The following is a 25,720-nucleotide window of genomic DNA, read 5'->3' as shown; positions in this document are numbered from 1 at the left end:
CAAGAGACACATCACTAGAATATGATTTGGAACCTTCGATTCCTATGTTGTAGTACTGATTACGCAAACACAGTAATCTATTTGTCCCAAAATAGTAAGCATGCAATAAACTTGTAAATGAAAAGAGTAAGATTGAGAAATCGTGTATCTCTAGTTGAAGCGCCGGCGTGCCGACTGTCTTTAGAGAATTTATTGCCGCCCACAGTGCAGAGGCTCTCCGGCAAAATTCTCCCAAGATCCGACAACCACTCGCGTCGTCCGTAGGTGCTTTGTTTTTCGGTGTGAGGAATGATGAACAGAGGTGCTGCATTTATTCACGCCGAAGCATTGCTTTGGCAGCGAACCGGGCAGGTGCGCTGCTTCATCACGCACGGATGCGTTGTTTCAGATTCCTCAACCAAACCAGAGACTAGCAAGCTGGGGATTTGCACCCCCCCCCTGCGCGCGATGATCGCGTGTGTCGCGCCCGATTTATAGATTTCTGGCTCGAACCCCCCGAAACCACCTGATTTGGGCTCGGTCCGCGCATGCGTGTAAGCCCCCTTAACTTTGCTAAGCAAGAATGGAAGGGCTCCATATATAAGGCCTTCCAACCTTTCTTTGCTTAGCAATGTGGGACTAAATGCATATTTCTATGTATTACAATAAGCAATGAAATAATTTGAATTAAAACACAACATCTTATACTATGTATGCCTTATGATTCATAAGATGGATTACTCCTCATAAGCACCATTATCTTTCTCATTCTCAGATAATTTCTAAAGTAGAGAAACCTCTTATAATCCTATATATTCTTATAAGCAACAAAAAAAAATATAAATACAAATGTATAAACAAGAAAGAAAATGATACAAGTAAACACCTTAGCTTTACGCAAATTAAATCTTTGATTTTGTATGCTTTCTCTTGTTTTAGGCTGCTCTAGAATGATCTTAAAATGCAACAACACTTGCTTAAAAGGACCTCCAAGAATGTTAACCTCCAAGCTTTCACAAAACTCTTCTTTATAAACCTTTGCATGGGTCTAGAAGATGTTGCCTAATTGACTAATAAAATACCTTTAGTCGACTACCCCACTATTCCACGTCAAAAATTTAGCATTTACATGTGTCTTTATCCTTATAATGACTCTTGCTGATTTCTCAATCGAGTAGCAGTCAATTCTGTTATCATCTTAGTTACCTACCCTTCACTAATCCATTGGTCCTCAAAAAAAAAAAAATCAAATAGAAACATTTTGTTCATTCTATTATATTTTATGCTTGAGTCAAATTCTCAGTTGAATGTAAACAAGTATTAGTAAACTACTCAAATCTTGAATTTATCCAAACTATAACCTTATGATTTCATAGCTAACTATATTATTTTCATCAATCGACAACACTCTAATTCCAACCATACTAATGTTAAATTCATATTATGCCAAGAGACCTTACGTCTCTAGGACTTCCTTATTTGCCTAGTATACATCAACCTTAACTTATTAGAATCTCATCCTAGTATTCAATCAACCTTAACCTAAGTGGTATAGGATCAAACTCGACGCTAGAGGGAAAGGAGGAGGAGGGGGTGAATAGTGTTAAGAATTTTATGAGTAGATAATAACTGAAATAAATAAATAAATAGAGTAGTACAATAGAAATAAAAATAATTTAGAACTAATTCAATCAAGTGTAGTAGAACAATGTAAGCATGCAAAGAACTTAACTATAAATTGAGCATGCAAGTAATTAATTAACCAAATTAGAAATATAGATATGTGCAACAATTATAAAAATATAATTCTTATTTCTAATTTCCCCTCTCCAGAAAACCTTTGGGTGTGGGAAAATCTTACAAAAAAAAAATCTAAAAAGTTAAGTACAATAAAATAAATATGACAACATAAAAAAAATGTTACTTTAGATGTTGTCGATCAAAAATGAAGTACAAATTACAGCGTGTCGCAACACATAAAGCAGAGGGCACTAGAGCACGAGCACAAGAATTTAAGAGAATGAGTATTTGAGTGAATTTGTTGATTTTAAAGCTCTGCCTCGATGCTATTTATATAGCTCTTCTCCGATTGCTTAGAGCCTCCTCGATCGCCAAGATATGTGTTGACATGACTGCAACTTCTATCCAGTAGATAATATTAACTGCGTTCTCTGGAAGCCTTCCGGTCGCTTAGAGAGGGGTCAAATTTGATCTTGACCCAACTCACTTAGATTGTTGATAACCTCATCTCTCGATTGCCTAAAAGCTTCTCAGGTCGCAGGTATTCTCCGGTTGCCCCGACCCAAATACGATCGCCTAGACCCTCCAACTTCACTTGTTGAGAGTTATCACCACCAGTCACCCTGGATTCCCTCCTGTCTTTAGGAACCGTTGAACATTGCTTCCCTGCAATTGTTACATATAACGAGTATGATGTAATATTTAAAGTTACTCACACTTACTTTGGGTCTAGATGCTGAGCTCGCATCTAACCCATCTAAACTAAGTTGCCAAGCTATAGCTCCCAGCTGATTTCACTTGGACTTGTTCGCTAAGCTTCAGCTCCCAACTTACTCCACTTAGATTTGTCCACTGAGTTTCAGTTCCCAGCTTACTCCACTTGGACTTATCTGCTAAGTTTCATCTCCCAGCTTACACTATTTGGACTATCCGCCAAGCTTCAGCTTCCAACTTATTCCACTTAGACTTATCTTGCCAAGCTTTTAGCTCCCAATTGGCTCCACTTTAACTTGATTCACCTAGTTTTCAACTAGAACTTTGTTGCTTGGTTTCCAATCAAGATTTAGCTCCTGCCTGACTTCCAATTAGGTCTTCAGTTGCCTAGCTCCACTAGAACTTAGTTACTGTTTGGTTCCTAACTAGGACTTCACTATGTCTAGCTTCACTAGGACTTTGCCACTTATCAAGTAACATGCTCATGCACACTTGGCACAACTTATAAAATTACAATAAGCCTAACTTTAACCTTAGTCACACATCAAAACTTTGAGTTCAATATTGTGTTCACAGCACCAACACTTATACTTCCTATACTAAGAGACTCCACATCTCTTGAACTTCATCTTGCCAAAAGATTCTTGGTCAAAACTTCATCATGTCAAGAAGCCTAGATTCTTCTAGGACTTCAACATGAGAAGAAGCCTCTTTACTTCTAGAAGTTCACCATGCCTAGACGCTTATATGATTCCAAGACTTCACCATGCCAATAAACGTATGCGTTTTGAGACTTCCATTACCAAGAGACTCCTCGCCTCTAAGACTTCAATTGGCAAAAACCTAGTCCTCATTAACCTATCTAAACTTTCACTAGACAACATTAGGTCCTCTATGATTTGTTAAAACTTTCATTGCTAAGTATCTGATCTTCATTGATCCGCCTCACTAATTTATTTGACTTTTCAATCACTCGTTAGATATCCAATTTTGTTGACATGCTTGGACTTCTATCATCTGCTATACATCTGATTAATGTTGATCTGTCTAGACATCTATTGTCAACATCTATTGAACTTCTACATCTTCTAACTCCTTCGTTGTACTTTCCATTATCAATATTTATTGAACTTTTACATCTATCAACATAGATTAGACTGCATCCAATTGCCAAGTTTTTGGTTGGCCCCAACTCATTTGGTCATATTCCACAATCAAATATCTAATCAATCTTGACCTATTTGATTCAATCAACAAATATATTACTCAAACATTAAAATATAACTCTTGGTTAATTTGACCATTTGCTTATTGCACCAATATGGTTAACACCCAAAGAGTTATGCTACTTCACCATTAGAAAACCTTGGTCACACGCAACAAGTATAAAACAACACAATCTTGATCAGTATTGTGCAGTTCTTATTGGTGTGATTGGTTTGAAGAGACTATTAGTAGAAGGGAGGGGTGAATGTTGTTCTTGCTTATGAAAGAAAAACTAATACTCTTGCTATAATTTCGACAGGGTCATATACAAATTTGTAGTGGAAAATAAATAACAATATAAATAAAAATATATCACAATGTGACATAAGCATTTATGTGGTTCAACAACCTCCAAGATCCTACTCCATGACTTATGTTCCTTTTGGTGGATGACTCCCTAAATCCTTTAACTTTCTTCTTTATAATTAAGTCCTAGAGATGGAGAAATCTTTTACAAGCTGATCAAAGGTAGAAAGAGGTTAATAACAAAGGACTTAGGATTTTGCAATACGACTTTAGAAAAAATGTATTGAAATATTGTGTTAAATCAATTTGTCTTCTAATTTGTAGCTTCTTGAACCTTTAAAATAGTTTCCTCCATGAAATAAATTTTTAACTCAAGGGTCCACTATAACTTCTCGATTTACCTTCTCACAGATAGTTATGGGGCCGACTGTGTGAAGTCGCTGGGGTGACAGATTCCACTTTTTGCTACAATTGATTGATTCTAGTGGGTTGCAACTATTCCTTCATTTCTTTTAATGACTACTTCATCCAAGGATCACCAGTCTACTAGTCATAGCCACCAATAGATTAGTCTTGACTAAATCAAGTGGATCACAATTATTTTTTCATTTCCTTTGATAATTGCTTCATCTATGATTCAAAATAGTCGATTGTCATAATCATAAGTTAATTAGATTTTATTAAACTACCAAGTTAATCAAATATGAGTTGATTACCTGGCCAACTCAATAACTAATTGACTAGAAGACTCCATTAGTTGATTGGTTTGCTCACTACAGTCTATTTATTGATTGAGCTTGCCTAAGTTGATATCTACCTTCCGCATAGTACATTTTCTCTCAACACTATACTCACCATGGAGTTGTCTTCCACAACAAGCTCTTCTCCTATGAAGCTTCTCGCCCCTTATGTTGTACTAGTGAAGTCACTAAAAGGGTGAATAGATGCTTATTATTCTTCTCCCATGTTCATCTACATTTCAAGTTAGTACAATAGAATATTAAAAATAATAAATCAAAATATAAACAAAAGTAAAAGTAATATAAATTACACAAATATTTACATGGTTTAGAACATCGTTTCTACTCCAAGACTCATAATCTTAGAATAATCGAGAGAATGAAAATCATTACTATATTTTCTCCTTTTTGGATACTTTCTGGAGGCAGCGAAATTTGTTCTTACAACACATAGAATACAAAAGTACAAGCAAGAATGAAAATAATACAAGTAAAAATTTTATACAAGTAAAAATTTTACTTTGCTTGTTTTCTCTGGTTTTGGGGGGAAAAATTGCTTATAAAAAGACGTAGAAATGCAATAGCACTTGCCCAAGAAACCCTCAGAATGATTTTCCAACAAACCTACCCAAAAGTTATTTTCTTTTAAGATTCCTCTTAAGTTTAAAATTTATTGATCAATTGACTGTTTGCTATCCTCCATTCAACTACTCCACTGTAATGAAGAAGAATTCAATCGTCATTATAGCTTATCCACTCAACAACTCTCTTTTGGCTTTTATGTGAAATATCAATCAATTGTTTATATACTAGTTGATTACCTAGTCAACTGATCCCTAAACAGTAATATTTTTTGTTAGCATTTCAGCTTAAGTTGAATGCCCAATTAACTGCTATCCTAACTAGTCTATTTCTCTAAACCTAGAATCTGACTAAATCATAACTTCATAGTTTTAAGTTTATCAATTGACTGCTCCACTTTTACTAGTCGATTAGTGTTCTAATTCCAATCACTCTAAAGTTAAATTCACAATGTGTCACGAGTCCTTATGTCTCTAAGACTTCATTGTATATCTAATATATGTTGACCTTGACTTACCAGAACTTCATGCTTTCATTTATCAGGTTGACCTAAACATACTAAGACTTCTCATACCTATACCCATAGAACTTCCAATGCCTGAAGACTATTTCTCCATGATTTTATTCATTATCCATTATCTAGTCGATCTTGACTTCTTAAGACTTTTATTTGCCCAATCTTAGACACTCTTGATCTGCTAAGACTTTCAATGTCTAGAGTTCAATCCTTTAGAACTTCTAATGCCTAGAGACTAATTCTTTGGGACTTCAACCATTGGTAAACATTCAATCTTCCATAACCTATCTAGACTTCCATTATTACAAGCATCTAATCCTCCATTACTTACTTGGACTTTCATTTGCTTCCTAACATCTAATTCTTTTTAACCTATTAGAACTTCTACTACCAACACTTGTTAGGCTTCTTCATTGTAAGCATATAGTCTATCTAGATCTATTTAGTTTTTTTCCTAGTCAACTCCCTATTACAATTTTTAAATTTGTCAACATTTATTAAACTTCAATAAATGTAAAATATTTAGTTAATTTTGCCCATTTTGACTTCATTCACTATTAAGTATCAGTTAACCTTAACTTACTTGACTCATTCAAATATATTGTTCAACATTACAACATATATATTCTTGGTCTATCAAGGCTATGATAAGAATGAATGCACCTACATTCTTCTTTGTTTTAGTATTTACAATATGTTTAAGTTACCATCAACCTAACATCATCCTTTTTGTCAAACATAAGTGAAAGTTTTCTAACTTAAACGTTTCACTTCTTCCCCATCTAGCATACATCAAAAAGTCATTAAAAAATTTATATCATTGTCAAAGACTAAGTAGAGATCTCACACTTGAATCTCTCACTTCTCCACTTTTGACACTCCCTTTAGTATATACTTCTCAACTTTCCTTAATCTAGGGAAGTCCCTGTCCTCCTTGATGAAACATGTCTTCCCCATCCTTAGGTAATTCACATACCTTCAAAGGTGTACCTCCCCCTTAAAAGTTACTTCTCCACCTAAACCAAAATTCTTCCCCTTAGTCATTGAATATTGCACTTGCAGGAATATTCAATTTTGAGTTAATGAGATCTAAAATCTAATCTTAAACTTTAACCTCCCTGTTGTTGGAAAAATCTATCGCTTCACTAACAAAACTTCCTCTCGTGGTATAGTTGAGCCTACATGGATCAATACAGGAGTCATCCCAGTGCGACCTTCTAATGTTTAAGTAAGAACTTGAGGGAAAAAAATGAAATAAAGAGAAAGAACTCGAGGAAATGGGAAAAAAAAATGAGAATTCTCTACCGATATACCTTATAATTACAAGTGGAGGTAGATGAGAGACCATACCCACGTAAGGCTTGTGATGACGATAAATAGAAAGTCACATCTAAGCAGGGCATGTACTGACAATGGGTCATTCACATGTGTTGGACTTGACATGGAGCCAGACCACATAAATTGATTTTGTTGAGTTGCAGATGATTATTATCTAGGGGTATCATATGCCCCCCTTCGAATCAGATTGAGAAGCGAAGTCAAATGAAGTCTGATTCAAAGATCTCAAGCTGTTATCCTATGTATAGAGGATGGAGTGTTCGGGATACTAAATTATAAGAATGACTCAAGAGTCTAAGTAGGGAGTTGGGTTGCTAAAATAGGTGGGGTACTCATGAGTAAATCATGGTGTCATGCAGTGGGGGAGAATAACTCAATCCGTGGCTAGGAACCATGGGAGAATAACTCAAATCACAATCTAGAGTAGGAGAGAACAACTTGATTCACAATCAGGGTTAAGAGAGAATGACTTGATCTGCAACCAAGGACTTAAAGAGAATAGCTCGATTCTTAGCAAGAGATTAGGAGAGAATAGCTCGATCCACAACTAGAGAATGAGAGAGACTAGCTCAATATAAGACCGAGGGTTGAGAGAGAATATAGATCGATCCTCAACTAAGGGTCGGAAGAGAATAACTCGATCTATAATCTAAGATCAAGAGAGAATAATTTGATGTGTCACTCGTGACCGAGACAGAATAACAAAGTATAGTAATTTTAGCTTTGACAAAGAAAGAAAATTGCTCCATAATAGTAAGGATACAATAAGGGTACATGGTTCTATAACTGAGTTAATCTAGTAGCCAAAATGCAAGGAGAGTGTAATCAAGTCGATCCAACAACCAAGAGGCCAAGAGAACCCATCTAGGTCAAACTAGTGACCAAGAGACTAGGAGAGCCCATCTGAGTTAATTAAACAGCCAAGAGGCCGAGAGAGATTATTTGAGTTGATCCAATGATCAAGAGGTTCAGAGACCCCATCTAAATCGATCCAACAACCAAAAGGCCGAGAGAGCCCATTTAAGTCGTCCCTGTTATCATGAGACTGGGAGAGCCCATTTGAGTTGATCTAATGGTCAAGAGGTCGGAAGAGCCGATTTGAGTTGATCCAGCGGTTGAGGCAATCTAGCGGCCAAGAGGCTAGGAGAGCCCCATATTGTATGTCTTGTGTCCACACAGGGTAGAAGAGGTGCTCAATTTTGTTGAGGGCACAAGGAGAGTGTCAGAGGACCAACTGAATATGAGAAACCTGTTTGGATGAAGGCAATGATTACACTTATAATTAATTTAATACAAATAAACTCAGTATGACGAAACCATCACTAGAGCCTGATAAGGCTAGAGGAGAGGAAAGTTTAATCAAGTAGAAGTCTAGGAGAAATCTAAAGGCCACCCTAGAGCGGTGAGACTGAGGGAGAAATATAGGAAGGAAATATCTTTATTGCTTGATTCTTTGATTCAGATGATCCAACAATTGATGAGTAAATAATAAGATATATCCATATAATTTAAACCCTTGATTTAGCTAGAACAATAAGGTTGTGGAGATAACACTACTACAAATTAAGGCTAAGAAATCACCTCTAAAGTGCTGTTTTTGGCCATATAAATGTTACATTATACCTAAGTTAACGCTTTTCATTCTATCTTATCAGGTCCTGTCATGTTAGATATAATGCAACACTTTTATCATTTTATGCAACACTTTCTTGAACTGCCATGATATATAGCAAAGGCAACACTTCCCTATATGCAACACATTTTTCTTCTAACAGCAACACTTATTTTTTTTGTTACTCTTAAGTAATTTCAACACTTTTTATTATTAATAGCAACACTTTTTATAATTTTTTAACCCAATAATACTACACTTTTTTCATTAAATGCATCGCTTTTTATTAAATTTTTCACCTTTTAAACGCATCACTTATTGATACATATGCAACATTTATGCTTGCGTTTTATTTTTAAAATGTAACACTTTTATCCATTAATAGCAACACTTATTTTTACACCAATATATTATTGATAATGCAAGTTTATTATTCATTCAAACACATTTGTACAAAATAGATTATTCAAAATATAATCATTGTATTGCAAAAGTTATACCACACTAATTCTGCTAAAGAATTTTACAAAAACCTAACAACTGAAAATATATAGCCAACTAAAGCAATATACAAAAGCCATCAATTAATACCTTCATGAATCCCCAAAAAAGGCAACTATACATTTACAAAAAGCCAACAAATGACAATGTGTGGTCGACTTCATTAATCCCTCATAAGGCATTTGTCCATACATTATTGATCGTGCCCACCAAAAAAGACATCTACTGATGTCCTGCCAGCATGAAAACAAAAAACAACACACGTTAATCAGTAAAGCTACACAACATAAAAAAATATATAAAGAAATAATTCAGTTCTGCCAATGAAAATAAATATACTTGTTTAGTTTCAGTAAAGATCTTTAATCAGTAAAGCTACACAACATATTTACACATGCCAATCAGTTCTAGTCATCAGTTGAATCTTGAAAAAGAAAATGGGAGAACCACATAAATAAATTGATAAATATGGTTACTAGTTTAATCTTGAGAAGAAATTATTGAAACACATAAACAAAAAAAAAAACCATAGATAAGTTTGGTTAACCATCCACACCTATAGAACAGACTACACATAAATAATAAAACCATCCGAAGTGTCTTTAGCTACATGTCCAATAAGAGGCTAGAAAGATAAGAAAATCATTATTAAACCAGACATTAGCTGTTCTTTCAGTACATGGAGCTCAACCTAGAAAAAAAGTTCTTTCAGTACATCACAAGCTGTCAAGGCATGATACTTTTCAAATTTTGAGGTTACCATTCCTGCAAGTCATTTGAAATTTATCAGCCTTATGCAAAACTAGGAATCTCCAAAAGTACTGTGAAGTTAATTATTGCCAAAATTAAAGTTTGAAATTAAACCATATAAATTTGCAAGCACGAGAGGGGAGGAGAGGCATGCCTATGCTACTAAAGTTTCAACAGTGGAATCAGATTATAAACTCTTTGCTTGCCTCAAAATCAAAAAACGGGGAAGATTAAGCAACAAAAAGGGAGAACTATGGAAAAACCTGACATTTATCTTAATGATAATTATACATGGAGCCCATAATTCTTTAAACTATCTGATCCGAGATTCTCTAAAAAAATTCTTGTAACTCCACTTTCTCATATTTGCAGTGCTCATAAATTATTTCTAGAGCTACTTTTTGCAGTTCAATCAGTTCAGCTAATCTTAATAGATCTGAACTGTAAAAAAGGTTTGTTATGACACGGGGTCTCATGAATTGTGTACATTATATAAGGATCATGGTTTTGCAATAAGTGTCATAAGCTTTTAATATAGTACAAAACCAACTCAAAAAGAGAGATAGGGGTACACGACATCTATAATTGACCAACCTACCTATATGAAGTTAGACGTTAACCATGTGCCTACTTGAATTAGAAAGTTCTAACTTCAAACACAATGTAAGAGTTATATACCAGCTGAGCAATGCGACCAAGACTAGGGAGCAACATTGTCGCCTGCACAAGTTACCAAGCATATCATCAGGGAGAACATATAAAAGAAGGTTGAATGCCTAACATATTCACAATAACAAAAGACATAATCATCATAATAAATTTCTGAAGAAAATGTTCTCTTGATGCCCACAAGTTGAATATACTAGCTTTTCTTTCTCCTTAGACCCTGATTCCATTATGCTTTGACCATAGATGAAAACAACAGGGTCTAGTACTAGGTGAAGCATTTCTTCCACCTTCTTGATAAACTCTTTTCGATTTGACTTAGGAATAGCCCGTGACAACCACTGGGAACAGTCTGAGAAGTAAACAATAATTGGTTGTAGAGACGGCAAAATCTGCAAAATCATACAGCCAGTCACAATATGTTAACAGCTGCTGAAGTGACTTACTAAACATATTGTGGCCACAATGGTAGCATAAATTATAAATAGAATATGATATACAAAAATGGTGCCAGGATAGCCAAATAGATATGCATGTCCTGTGCATAGACAAAATGAGGATAGTTTAACTAAAATGTTTAAATCAATAATAGCATACCCCACAAAGTGCCTCCATTGCTATGTACCAGTCTTCTGCCAGGGTATCTGTGTCTTGCACAAGATCCTGAACTGAAAAGGAACAGAGAAAGGAATGTTTTAGTTGGCCAATACTATGGTGCATTAAGTAACAATACCATTGCATAATGCAAAATGCGTTGAAGAATTGGATGCGCCACAAGTTACAAGGCAATGGTTTCACTGCCCTAAATGCAAAATGAGGACAATGTTTCGTTCTCATGGTGGTTGCGATTACAGAGACACTCGAACGAGAGGGGTAGCAGATCCGCGAGAGAGAGTGGTCGGCCCCGGTGGATTGGGAGGCTAGGGTATGGAGTGAAGTGGAAGAGATAGGGTGGCGACGGTTCTCACTCACCCGGCGACGGTTCTCACTCGGCCGGCGACGAGAGGGCGATGCGAGAGGGAGGTAGCGGTGATGAATCTGGGAAAGAGGAAGAGGAAGAGGAATGGGGAAATGGAAAGAAATCGGGAGAGGGGAGAAATCAAATTTAGGGTTTTGATTTTAACTTATCTGTTTATATTACAATACTTCTAAAAAGTTTGCTTTTTTTAATAACAAATGCAACACTTCTAGAAAATGTGTTGCATTTTAATTATAATGCAACACTTATTTGAAAGTGTTGCATGTTTTTTTTTTTAAATTTGATATAGGACAATGCTTACTGAAGTGTTGCTTCCAAAGTAATACCTTAGGCTCATTTTGTAGTAGTGTAATATATGAAGACCAAACTCGATCTCTCAACTTAGAAGACCAACAAAGCTGAGAGAGGATAATATAGATGACCATTGCCGGGGATGGATCTAGGATTTTAGATCCAGTGAGACCGCTTTATTTACTCGGAGGTGCGGATGAAAAAGGGAAAGAGGTCCACCATAGATATATCCCTGGAAAGGGGAATGAAGCCCCTGGGGCTACAGTGTAGCGGAAGGGCGTCAGTTGTTACTTAGACACTCACGATTTGATCCTCAGATATGAAACATTTGTATTTTTTCTCCAATTGGGACGTGTAACCACAGGATGTTGGGTCTCTGGGTCGTCCGCAAATGCTTCTTGATTTTTCCTAACGACCGGTGGAAAACTTCCATGAGACTTGGCCTATCACCTCATATTCAGTGTTACCTGGTTCAATATTTTTTTTTTGGAAAAGGGAATGGAAAGTTGAAGGATAATAGGATTTCAAAGAGAAGAAGGGAAAGGAAAGTAAAGTAGTGGTGTCTTCATTGTTGTGACGAGGTCACAACACATGGGCGCCTTGGTGGTGACCTCGCAGCGAGGTCGCGAGGCCAGACCTCACTCATGACCTCACGACGAGGTCTCGAGGTTGGAGAGAGTCGGAGAGAGAATAATAAAGAAGGTCATTTTGATCCCGCGACTTAAAAAACCAATCAAAGGAAGAGGATAATAAGTGTCTTATAGTGATGCTTAGCAACTAAGATATAGGGTATAACAAAGTAGATTTAACAGTATAAACCTAAATAAAACAAAGATTCTTATGTCTCTTTGGTTTATCAAAATTTATCTCTTATGTATTAAACTATAGATAGGGACATTCACAAAACTAAATTATAAATGTTTAGATTTCCAAGCATCTTTTGACTTAACCGCTCTAGACCAAATGCTTTTTGGGTATTCAAAACTCAGTTAATAATTTTGATAGATTTATCTAATCATAAAGAAAATATAAGATAATGTATTTTACTACAAATATTATGATTATTTTATTTATATATTATGCAATATATATGAGTGAATTTATTTTAACTAAGTTAAATTCATTTTAAAATATGTATCCTTATCAAATTATATATATATATATATATTTGTTTTCTAATATTTATATGAGTTTTTGAAGTAATCATTGAAGTTTATCATCATATTCCAATTAATCACTGGTAGATTTGAATTGTAATTTATTATTCAAATCCGACGTGGTTTAGTTTGGGTGTGAACGTGGTTGATTTGGAATTCTCAAGGTAATCGTGTTGTAAAAACTTGATTGTTATCCTATGAATTTAAACCCCTTATGCTATAAATGAATTAAATATTTATAAAGAAATTTGATGTTTACTTTAGTAAAATTTATTTATGTGAATTTAATATATATAATTAAGGAATAAGTTTAAATAATTTATTAAATTAAATCAACAAGCTTAAAAATATATATTTAACTCATTAATATCCATAGTAAACATTTATAAATATTATTCACAGATAAAATTATAAATTATATTCATCAATAAATTTTTTTATCAAACTAGTGTGATCGTGCACACGCGTTATGTGTGTAACATAACAGATTTCCTTATGTAAAAAATTATTTTAATTTAATATTATATTTGTCTTAGTAAAAAAACTATGAAAAGTATATTTTTTAATATCGTAGGCCTAAAATATTTACAGAAGCTTTTTTGATCATAGTGTTGTCAATTCTAACATATGGGATAAAAAAGAACTATATTTTTTATATAAAACAACCAAAGAAAATTAATAATGAGAAAAATTCATAATAATACGCTGTAGCTGAGTCTCGAACTCTTGATCACTGATTGTTTCGCTTGTGGAATTACTAATAAATTTAGGAATTATTTTTAGTGTAAATAGGAAAAAGGACATTAACGTAAATATATTTTAGGCTTTAGTTAGTAAAGGGGGGAGATTTTTAATAAAATAGTAAGATAAGTAAATAAATAAATTCTCAAAGTAAATAATCTGTTTTTTATAATATTAGACTTATTAATCAATCAAATATATTTAAAATATTAAAAATTAAAATAAATAAATAAAAATTAACTTAAAAGATTAATAACAATAAAATAAATCAAATTAAAAAAAAAAATCAATCGCATAATTATTTTACTAGTTTGGCTCGATTGGTTTGAACATGGGCTTAAACCCCTAACTGGACTGCAAGGCCTCGCTGATCCGATCTTCTTCCGCAGAGTTCGAGCGAAAAGGACGACGGCGAAGAGGATGCCGACCGCCCCAGCAGCAATAGCGGCGGGATTGAAGGGGGGAGCGGCGCCACCGAAGACGGTGCTTGTGACTGGGGCAAGCCGTGGTCTCGGCCGTGCGCTCGTACTCGAGCTGGCCAAGCGCGGCCACGTCGTCATCGGCTGCCTGCGCTCCGCTGAGAAAGTTAAATCTCTCGAATCCGAGTTGATGGCTTTTACTCCCAACGCTTCCTCCTCTTCCGCTGCTCCTCCCTTCAAGCATTTCGTTGCCGATCTAGACGTGGTGCGGACTCTTCATTCCCCTTTTTGCTCCTTTCCTCGTCGTTTTCTTGTGTAGCTGACATTGAATCATTCTCTTTCTGCTCTTTTTTTCCTTCAATGCTATACCTTTAGAGATCGGATAGCAGTGTTAAGGAGTTGGCTAAGCTTGTTGTGGAGTCGGGACGAGTGCCTGATATCATCGGTTTGTAAATTCCCCCTACTTATCTTTATAGTACATCAATAGAGTTTGAGGATTCTCTTCTGAGAAATACTGGTGACTACAGATGAGCATTTCATCTCTGTTCTTGTTTTCTTCATCCCCTAGTGTACCGATCACATCTATGTGCCAACTGAAAAATGACAGAAATATGTATTGTGGCCGTGTACATTGTTTTGCAGATTTATGATAACATTTTTGGTACAAGGATTGGGTATTAACATTTTCTAGCCGTAACACAGACCAGTAAAACTGATTTGGCATTTTCACAAGAAAATACAATAGGTGAAGTTTATAAGTATACATGGTCTTCACTAGTAGTTCAGACTCCGGTAATCCATATTCTCCACATACTTCTCATCTAAGGTGAATCTCAGATTTATCAGATGTATGACAAAGTGATTTTGTTTTAGGGTCTGATCCTATTTCTTGCCAATTGGATTAGAATTATGGTGGGGATTTATGATCATCAAATTTTGAGAGATTAATCTTGGTCATCAATTTAAGATGCAATTTAGACCATTTACTATTATTTTAGTTTGGGCCGAATGGATGGGCTAGGGATTCTCTACTAGCTTGAAACTCATAACTAAAACCAGGATTTGAAAAAGAAATATTTTTTCCGAATACAATTGCAACTTATAGGTGTAATGAGAGACCATTAAATGGATCATCCAATTTAATTTCTGCAAGCACCTTATATCATCTAATATAATTTCCTATTGAGTGATACATCTCTGGTCGAAAGTCTACGGTGCTTAGAATATTGGCTGTTGCTAGGATTTAAGACATAGATTAGACATAAAATCTAAAAAAAATATTGATAATTACATGGAATTCAATTAAGATATTGTATGGAAGTAGAAATCTTTGCATTCTCATTTTGAGAATGGTTAAGAAAAATTTTAGATTTGATTTGGAAGTTTAAAGAAAATAAAGGTGAGTGGCATGAACCAATCACAGGTCACTATAGGAAGAAGGGGATCAAGAAGAGGTTGGCCATGTTGCTACTTCTCCCATTGATACCAAAATTCCTCAAGTCATACCATCACCTCTACTTGATTTTGCCCCAACATACCACCATGTTTACAGGCTACAAGCTTGAGAACAGAATGCCACAACTTTCCCCTCTATCAACAGTAATCAGGAACAAAGTATCCAAACTCATTAAATTTGTTAAAAAACCATTAACTCAATAAACCTGAATGATTAACTTGTTGTCCTATCATCTTCTCGTTCAATAGTAGAATCTTTTTCCTATTTCTTCCCATCTTATTTCTCTTCCTACACTAGCCACTATGTCAGCATATATCATCATCTTTGTTAAGGACCAAGTTGTAAGTAACTAGGGAGTTTGGTGCTTATACAAAACACAGGGTTGCAATATGCATAATGGCAGAGGTGACTAACTAGAGGAAAACCCTAATAAATTTTCCCTTGCAACATAGTATTAGAATGAGGATACTTTCACACCATATCCTCTTTCCTCTCAATCTTTTTCTATTTGATTTGTTGCACATGTTAGTTCATTTGTTACACCTTGTTTGAACCCTTATCTACATCTTGTCTTGCCTGCACCTTACCTCATGTGCATCTCAAAGGAGCTCTCATGGATCCATGCAAATTTCTTGTTTGTGCTTCACATCGTAAAGGAAGGCTCGAATGTAGTTTTAATGGGATTGGTGACCTTGGATTCCTTATCTTTATTTATTCCATGAACTGACAAAATGATAATTTCTAACCTTGTTGATTAGCACAAATTTTTATTTAAACCATTGTTTCTTATAGTTTCTTGTCATGTAGAGATATGCACCAGAGCAGCAACAATTTCAAACTTACACTTGAAGGCTGGAAGCTAAGCCTGTTATAGCTACTCATCTAAACTCAACTGCCCTCCCAGTACCATCTCCTATCTCGGATTTGGTCTCTAATCTTATCCTTCCTAGTGCTCTCTAAAATAATGTGCTAATGTATCATTTTACACTCTTTTTCTTGTCACATCTCTTGCTTTTGCCACTTGGTGATTCTCCATTATTTACACATTGGCTTCACATTCCATTTCTTAGATTATTTTAGAAGCACTATCTTATTAGGAGTGGCGATAGGCACTTTCGTCAATTATTGCAATATAGTATTCAAATAACATACACAAATACTATTCATTCTAAATATGATTAGTGAATTCCTCTACATAGAATAGAAAGGTAGCAACTTAGAATTTACTCTTTTTGTAAAAAAATTATAGAAAAATCATTTGACACACTTTTGTTGCTCTATGCCCCTAATCCCTGACTGAGTTTAGTGTGTCAGGAGAATTGTTGCTCTTCCCTTCCCATTGTGATTTTTCTGTAGTTGAAACCAACCCGGAGAATTGTTTATCGAAAACCTTGATTTGGTGAATATTATTCAATCTTAATCTAATATTTCCAACTTAGTTAGCCTTGTTCAACGTATCATGTTCTGTGGTTTTACATCAAATTTACAAAGAAGATAGAAAATTTTAGGGCGTTATCTTGTGTAAGTAACATTTAGAAAAATAGTCGCACTATAAAGATCATCTATGTTTTATCATGATCAAGTACTTCCATGTCAGGTGTTCAACAGATTATTCCTACTAGGATATTTAGCTGAATACTTTGTGCTGATGGAGAAGGTACATGAACGGATGTATCATTGATATGGATTAACAATTCTAACAGAACCGACTAGGAACAGTTGGACAATATAACAACTTTGTTTTTCCAATTTTTTAATCAGTGAGATAAGGTGAGAAAATGTATCGAGTAGTGATTGATGCCCATTTTAGCCATGTCTCTGTTTGATTAAAATGTTGATGCTGAATTAGTTAATGTTTCTCCTTGTTAGCTCTCCTTTATTTTTCATCCTTGCCAAAATTGAGGATGACATTTTGACTTTTGTATGATACTTATTTGTTTTACCATCGTTGACTGTAATTCCCTTTTGTTTGCTGCAATGATTGTAGTGGTTCTTATAGGTAGATCCTACTGGTAGACCACCATAAGTACATAAGTGGACCCGAGCTCTTTGGAGGTGCTCAATGGTCCTTTACATAATTCTTTCATATTTCAAGCAATACCCAAATTCTCTATTCCTATGGCCTTATTCTTGGTCACTGAAATAGATTTTCCAATTGCAGTGAATAATGCAGGCACTATAAATAAAAACAATAAATTTTGGCAAGTTCCAGCAGAAGAATTTGACATGGTCATAGATACCAATGTGAAAGGAATTGCAAATATAATGCGCCACTTTTTACCCCTTATGATAGAAAAGAAGCATGGTATCATTGTGAATATTTCTTCTGGTTGGGGGAGATCTGCAGCTGCAGAGGTAACAGGTCTTTCAGTGCAGTTGTTTCCCTGGTTAATTTTGAATGTCTTGTTTAAGCGATACTCTGACAAAAGTTATCCTTTGCCTACAGGTTGCCCCATACTGTGCTTCAAAATGGGCAGTAGAAGGTTTGACGAAATCTGTTGCAAAGGAGTTGCCTCCAGGCCTTGCAGTCGTTGCTCTCAGTCCTGGGGTGATAAACACTGACATGCTTACCTCATGCTTTGGAAGTTCTGCTGCTTTATATCAAACTCCAGAAAATTGGTAATCTTGTATTCACATCTAACATAGTGTATTGATGTTTAAGGTTTAAAATTTTGACCCGTGCCGAGGTTTCGGTCCTAGACTGGAACGATACGGTTTCGGTATCGTATCGTGCCGATACAATTTCAGTATTTTTTTTATTTATATATAGTAATTATTAGATAAATATATTTATTGTGTATAATTTAAAAATAAATTGTATATTGATTTTATATAAATTGTTTAAACATGGTTAGAAAAAATAATTAAATATAATTTTTTAAAAACTGTATTAATTACTCAAATTAAAATTGATACATCATAATTATATAAATTAATTATTTATTTATTTAATTAATTATTAGTTTAAATCTTATATATTTTAAATAGTAAAAACTTTAAAATATCAATTAAACAGTAAAAAAATTAAAATAATAATAATAAATTGTCATAATATAAATATGATTTATTAGATTTTTTAAAATTTTTAAATAAATTTAAAACAGTAAAAAAGATTTTTTTTTATAATATCAATTAATAATTTTTTAATTTTTATTTTTTTAAAAATTTTAAATATATTTTTATATATTTTATAGGGATAATTTAATTAGGATTTATAAAAGCCTATTCAAAATATTACAGTATAGTTGGGAATTATTTAATTAATTAAATCTTTTTACTTTTGTGCAACAGTGATTTCGTCCCAATCCTGTCGTGCGAGTCCCACAAGTAGCGCTTGCACGACACTTCTGCCAGTGCAGAAGCGTCGCGGGACGCCTCTGCCGCCATCGGAAGCGTCCGACAACGCTTCCGGTGACACAGAGGCGTCGATCGCTGGCGGATGACGAAGGCGAAATTTGTCCGCCTGCTATGCCGGTTTCGCTTCCTCACTGGAACGGTAAATTCCGGTGGTTTTGGGCGGCACAGCACAACACTTCAAACCTTGCTGTTGTTTCAGTATTAATTCCTTGGTGCAGTTTGAGTTTAGAAGCTCCTGTAGAGATGATTTTGGATTCTGTTTTATGCTGCTGCATGTGCCTATGTTATGCAGTGTGCATATGCAGTGTTTCATCACCTCCTGTTTGGCTGCTTATGCATATAGTCTTAACTTTACTTGACTTATCTATACTAGGCTAGTTTATTGGTTTTCCAACTTAATATCTTTAGGAATGAAGTTTGATGAGAACAGAGCCACATCTGTTTCATTTTAAGTTTTGTGTAGCTACAGTTAGTCATTCATGTAATGGGGAAGCAGTGACATGTAATGGGGAAGCAATGAAGTGACAAACTAGCTAGCCTTGGATATTGCAGCCATTTGATCTCATTTATCTTTGACCTCAATCTCATTATAATAATTGTGTTGTTCAATTGGTCACTGTAGGCTCTTTTCATTGGCATCTGTCATGCCCTAGGTAAGCTGCCATCCACAAGGGGCACCCTTTTGTGAACGACTTCTATATCTCAAGAATACCATATAGCATGTTTTGCATTTTATTTATTCTTAAAATATTATAAATAAGAACATCTTGTTAAAAGGAAATATGCTATATAAAAAGTACTAAGTATATCACAATGTGCAGTAACAAAATATTGAATAGGAGAATAGAAGGTAAAATAAGCAATGCATTTGCAAAACAAAAGTTGGTTTCAGCATGTTTGGGGTTTTTCTGAGCATGATGAGTGGGTAAACAAAAGGGATGTGCATAAATATAACTAATTTAAGTATCAACTTTTAGGTTTCACTTAGGCAAATAAGCTAGCTATCAATCTTTATAGCATTTATAAGTTACCACGCCTTTATATATATCCACATTGTCACGTTTGCATATTTATTTTTCACGAATTAGTCCGCTAACAAATTAAACACAAAAATTAAATCTATAGGTATGTATTTTGTCATTTGACACATGGGCCAACAATAGATAAAAAAAAAGGCAGCCCGGTGCACGAAGCTCCCACCATACGGGGTCCCGGAGAAGGATCCATTGTACGCAGCCTTACCCTGCTTTTTGCAAGAGGCTGTTTCCAGTATTCGAACCGTGACCTTTTGGTCACATAGCAACAACTTTACCGTTATACCAAGGCCCAGCAATAGATAGCAATATAATAATGCATGCAATGCTGACCACACAATGCATACTCCCATGGAGCCTACGGGTGTCTAGGAGCCTTGATCATATAGCTAAGCTTGAAGTATTAACCTTTTAGCAATTATTTCACCTTTACAATAGCCTTTTCATTCACTTTAGCATTTTACAACATTTATTCCACTTTAGAGTTTTGTAACAATTCCATCTTTTAAGGAATGGCCAGCCTGAGAGATTAATCTATGCCATTATTTATTAATCATTTCACTAGTTAATCAATATGGTATTAGACATAGTTTGAAATCTTATATTGTGTTAGGTGGTATGGCTGAACATATCGTTTTGATAAATTGTTGAAACTCGATACTACTTGGCACATTTAATGTCTTCCGTTGTCATTTTTTTAACCATATTTGGCACATGCAATGTCTTGCGTTGTCATTTTGTTAACCATATCATGTCGATGAGTATCCAGTCATGTCAACACTTAACACCTTTTGACATACTATAACACATGTCAAAATGAATGGAGATAACATTATTTATTTATTTACTTTTTTAGTTTGTGTCCATATAAGCTAATGCCCAAACTGTAGCATTCTAAATTGAGCACAAACTCACGTTCTTGTACCTCTAATTTGTCATTGGCACCCTGCATTGGAATGTTGACATGATATCGAACAATAGCGTTCAGTAAAAGACCAAAAGTCCAACGTGGCTTAAGATTTTGAGCCTTGTTTCTAGATAGTATAGGGATTTATAACATAAAGGAAAAATTCAAACGTTAAGTATGAAAGGTAAAATAACTATAAGATAAGTAACAACAAGATAGTAACTAGAGGATCATATGTTATCATTTTGACAGCTCCCTTTGGTCGATTCATATAAAGATGGTCCAGATATAATAACATATTACACATGAAGGAAAATAACTTGAGAAATTTATTTTACCCACAATATAACCCAATGATTTAGTTTAAGACTCATTGTGCTAAATTAGTATTTTGTTTAAATGCCTAAACCCATTGTGCTAATTTAGCAAGAAGAACTTTTATCTTCCTTGCCTTACCAAATGACAAGGTGCATTTACAACAATGCTAGGATGACAGTTTATTATTGTTATTATCACGGAGGAAAATTTCCAATTTTTAGATTGTTTCGATAAAGTATGGAAGTTGTAATAGTTAAACTATCTTCTAGGCCTTGTAGGTTTTCTAATCCACATTAAAATGTTTGATGAACTGGATATTCATGAGGTTTCGAGTAAATCATGGTTTGAAATCTCATATAGTCGGGTGAAATAGTTGAAACGTATCATTATGGTAAATTATCAAAATTCGAGACCACTCAGTATCAAGATTCAAAATCTTGAATCATACCGTAGTTTCGGTCTTTGACAAGAAAGATACCATTTAGTATCATACCAACACTTCAATACACGGTGATAGATTGAAGGTTGAAGGAGGGAGAAGATGAAGTAAAGGAAGAAGACATTTTCCATGTTGAGTGGTATTCAATTTCGGTATGACTCGAGATTTTGAACCTTTATGGAAACAAAAACAAAATTTATAACTTCCACCTATTGAGGTTAGTGCATTTGGTACACATTGGATGGATGCATTGGAAATTCTTGTTAGGTTTAATCTAGCAAAAGGTTTATAGTTCAAAATTATCCAATTTATAATCCACATGAGTATTTTTCTTTCTAAGAGAAATTTTTGTCAAATGTTGTTTGAAGTTTTACTTCTAACTATTTGATGATTTTGGTCCAGGGCACCTAATGCTGCTCAAATGATACTTAACTTCACAGTGGAAGATAATGGCGCATCACTGACCGTGTGAATTACCTGAGCAAATCTGATCTAATTAAGTATGATGCTATTCGTTGTCAGATTAATTCTCCCATTGTAATTTCAGTAGAAATTCTTGCATCAAATTTATGGACAAATAGACTGCATTTTTCTCAAATATGAGGACTTGCACACAATCGTTCTGACTGCACAACACCATTCCTACATTTGCAAAGGATGAAATCTTGGGCTGTTATTGATCTAGGAATTAAGGTCCTGTTGAAGCTCCCGGTTATACAGGAGCAAATCACAAGATAGTTGGGAATTTTCTTACTGTGCAGATAAAAGAAATTGCTTGTCAAATTTGTTGTTGATCAAACACATAATATTGTACAGAAACTTAACACATGGGCATTGGATATTCGAATTACAACCCCAAGTAGGTGGATGCTTCCAAGAGGAGATTGAAATCAAAAGAAGTTAGAACCAAGTCAGGATTGGAGAAACAGAAGTCTGCGGAAGTAGTGCTTCCCTTACTGTTAATTCTACTGCAGCCTTTAGAAGATGAAGAAGGTGGAGATGTCGATGGTTAGTGAGTTTCAAGTGGTTTAACAACCTGTACTCTGTCATCAGTGGTGCATTTTTACAAAGTCGATGTATATTGGCAGGTTTGAAGTCTCATGACCAGCTGCTTATCGTCCTTTGTCAGAAAATTTTGTCTAGCGTTCTTCTCCTTTTTTTTTTTTTTAATTTAAATAAGAAGAAATAATGGCTTGAGGGTTTACAGGCTGCCTATAGTATATTTATAGTATAGTGTAAAGGTGGATATACAGAAGATTAACAAGATAAGAAATAAAAATATTAGAGATAAATTTGGAGTTTTAGTTAGTGTCTAAAAATATAGATATATATTTAGATAATTAATAAATATTTTAGTTAGACAATGAAGAATTATATTAAATGAGGAAAGTTAAGATAAAAAAAAAATATGTAGTTGGTAATATTAAAATAAGATAAAATTTATTTAAATATAAATGATGATATGACATGTCAAATTTAATTATTGTTGTTATTGTTAAATGCAATCTTTCCATCGTTAAATTTGACCTGGTCTAGTTGCGCTTGTGCTTCGTCTTTGTTAGCCTCAGATAGGCCTTAAATAGTTAGCATTCTCCTGAATCTCTTATGGATGGCCTTTAACATGGAAGCAATGTTTCAGGGAGTTACGTATCTCCATGCTCTTATTGTTTATGTGATTCTTCTCTTATCCAACTTGCTCTTAAAGGTGATTTGCTCATCTCAGTATCCTCGTTAACTCGTCTCTAAGTTAACACGGAGAAGATAAATCATGAGTGATTATTAACCATTAGTGCATATGGTCAAGGTATGAAGGAGATTATACTCGGACATATCGAATTTCGACCCAAAGACCTCATGTGGCAATACCCCATATCTTAATTACCACATCGCCCCAAGGACACATCCAACTTGCTCTTAGAGCATCTACAATGGGAGGTTTATTTTATGTAATTTTTGCTATAAACATCTCAATATAAACCTCTCCTCCACTACATAGATGATGTTTATAATTTTTTTTTTATAAACTTGTATTAAAATCTTAGGATCATTTAATGGAGAGAGAATTTAAAAAAAAAAAGAGGTTTTATGACAGTGCAGGAGAATTTTTTGTCAAAAGAATAAGATTTTTAATTTTTAATATGATAGTGATATGACGGTTCGAGAGGTTTACGACTGCGGATTGTAGATGTCCTTATCCTTTATGTGACTTGTCTTATCCAACATTGTGACAAAAGGCGAATACACTCGCCCCCAGCGCCCCGTCTTATCCAACATGCACTTGCATTAAAGAGATACAATTATGATTTTTGAGCTCGATTGACTGTTTTCAATGTATTTGGTAAAGGGCTAAAATTAAACTAATGGTAGATGATCCCGTCCGGAAGCTGAGTCGGATGAAGGCGGACCTTGATGTACTGGAAGTTGACGGAAAGTCTCTGTAGCATCCGATCTACCTGGCACCCCTCGGAAAGGTTCGCACGGGCGGCTGACGAAGGAAGATGACTAGGATGATGACACTGCGGCTCTGCGCACACTCAGACGAGTCCCTGAGTCGTTAGAGACCAGAAACCAGGGAAAAAAATCTCCGGGTTAGGCCCTCCGACACTCAAGTCAGGTACTTTTTCCCAGAAAACACAGAGAAAGGACGAAAAGTAAAGACTAGTGAGAAATGACGAGTGAGCGTACCTGCATGAGGGACAAAGCATCCCTTTTTATACTGCAACGGAAGTTTCTGGGTCTGACGGGTGTCAGGGAATGTCGGCTGTCAAACTTTGTCTGGCGGTGAATGACACGTGGCACCTTCTTATAGGCTGGCGATAGAATCAAAGGGGTAATGAGCCCCAACTGTTAGCATATTCCCTGACACACTAATTATTCTATGGCATTTTCTGACAGGCAGTTACAATTCCCTGGCTTGTTTGTCCTGTAGTGCCTGGACGCTAGGTCTACATTCCTAGGTCTGTACTCCGACCTGCTTCTGTATGCTGTTATCCGTGGCTCGTATGTCCTGACCTGTGCGCTAGGCCTGCATCCCAACATGCTTCTGCTGTTATCCATGACTTGTACGTTCCGACCTGTACGCCAGGTCTGTATCCCGACCTGCCTTTGTTCGCTATTATCTACGGCATGTACGTTCCGACCTGTATGCCAGGTCTGTGTCCCGACCTACCTCTGTTGTTATCCATGGCTTGTACGTTCCGACCTGTATGCCAGGTTTGTATCCCGACCTGTCTCTATTCGATATTATCCACGACATGTACGTTCCGACCTATACGCCAGGTCTGTGTCCCGACCTGCTTCTGTTGTTATCTATGGCTTGTACGTTCCGACCTGTACGTCAGGTCTGTATCCCAACCTATCTCTGTTCGTTGTTCGTCCGGTGTGTCGTACCGTTCCATTCCCCTGTTGTTGTCCCAAGTGTATCGGCGTAGCCGAGGTTCTCCTCGGCGTAGCCGATGCGTCTTTTGTGTCGTACCGTTCCATTCCCCTGTTGTTGTGTCCCCTTACCTGGCATGTGGGCTAAGTCCTCAACTGTACCTGGCCCGGGGGCCCAGTCCTTGATTGCTATCGAGGTTGGATCCGATACAACTTGGAATCCTATCCTTTGACTGCCCCGTCCACCGGGACTCTGACCATAGTCACACAAGCTGGACTTCTGACCTCCACGGGGGCTAGACTTCTTACCTCCACATAAGCTTGACTTCTGACCTCCACGTAAGCTTGACTCTTGACCTCCTGTGGTCTTGACTCCTAATCACATCATCTTACTGACCCCATGATCATTTACCGTATCAGTAGATATCTATGTTGCAACATCCCATGTGAGACAGTTCTATCGCCCTAATGCCATGTTTACTTCAAAGTGACGATGAGGAAAAGGATGAATTATATAGAAATCGAGATAAAAAAAAATTGAGTTCACGGATTAATTTTTTGGCATGTAATAATTCACTTAAAATTAAGGTGGAATT

General features: G+C 35.6%; 1 protein-coding gene across 2 annotated transcripts; it reads left to right on the top strand.

Annotated features, from left to right (window-relative positions):
- The first annotated feature begins 14,152 nt into the window (after positions 1-14,152).
- On the top strand, positions 14,153-22,882 carry LOC122010406 (NADPH-dependent pterin aldehyde reductase-like). 2 transcript variants are annotated; one of them, XR_006119879.1, is made up of 7 exons: positions 14,153-14,503; positions 14,614-14,683; positions 17,856-18,049; positions 18,141-18,313; positions 22,152-22,249; positions 22,566-22,757; positions 22,838-22,882. XR_006119879.1 is itself a non-coding variant. In XM_042566932.1 (6 exons), exons 1-5 carry the CDS (start codon positions 14,240-14,242, stop codon positions 22,219-22,221), a joined length of 771 nt encoding a protein of 256 aa, XP_042422866.1. In that variant the 5' UTR covers positions 14,153-14,239; the 3' UTR covers positions 22,222-22,249; positions 22,566-22,882. The 2 variants fall into 2 exon arrangements, 1 of the variants encoding a protein (XP_042422866.1); XM_042566932.1 differs by having other exon boundaries at positions 22,566-22,882.
- Positions 22,883-25,720: the final 2,838 nt, after the last annotated feature.

The sequence above is a fragment of the Zingiber officinale genome, chromosome 8A (assembly GCF_018446385.1).
Source record: "Zingiber officinale cultivar Zhangliang chromosome 8A, Zo_v1.1, whole genome shotgun sequence".
NCBI lineage: Eukaryota > Viridiplantae > Streptophyta > Magnoliopsida > Zingiberales > Zingiberaceae > Zingiber > Zingiber officinale.
Note: the sequence above shows the minus strand (reverse complement) of the source record. Positions and strands in the feature narration are given on the sequence as shown.

Bases quoted from the DNA above. Each gene is read 5' to 3' on its own strand.
- LOC122010406 (XM_042566932.1), top strand. From the start codon at position 14,240: ATGCCGACCGCCCCAGCAGCAATAGCGGCGGGATTGAAGGGGGGAGCG. The intron at 14,684-17,855 runs GTTTGTAAATTC...TTCCAATTGCAG, and splicing joins ACGAGTGCCTGATATCATCG to TGAATAATGCAGGCACTATA. The intron at 18,050-18,140 runs GTAACAGGTCTT...CTTTGCCTACAG, and splicing joins GGAGATCTGCAGCTGCAGAG to GTTGCCCCATACTGTGCTTC.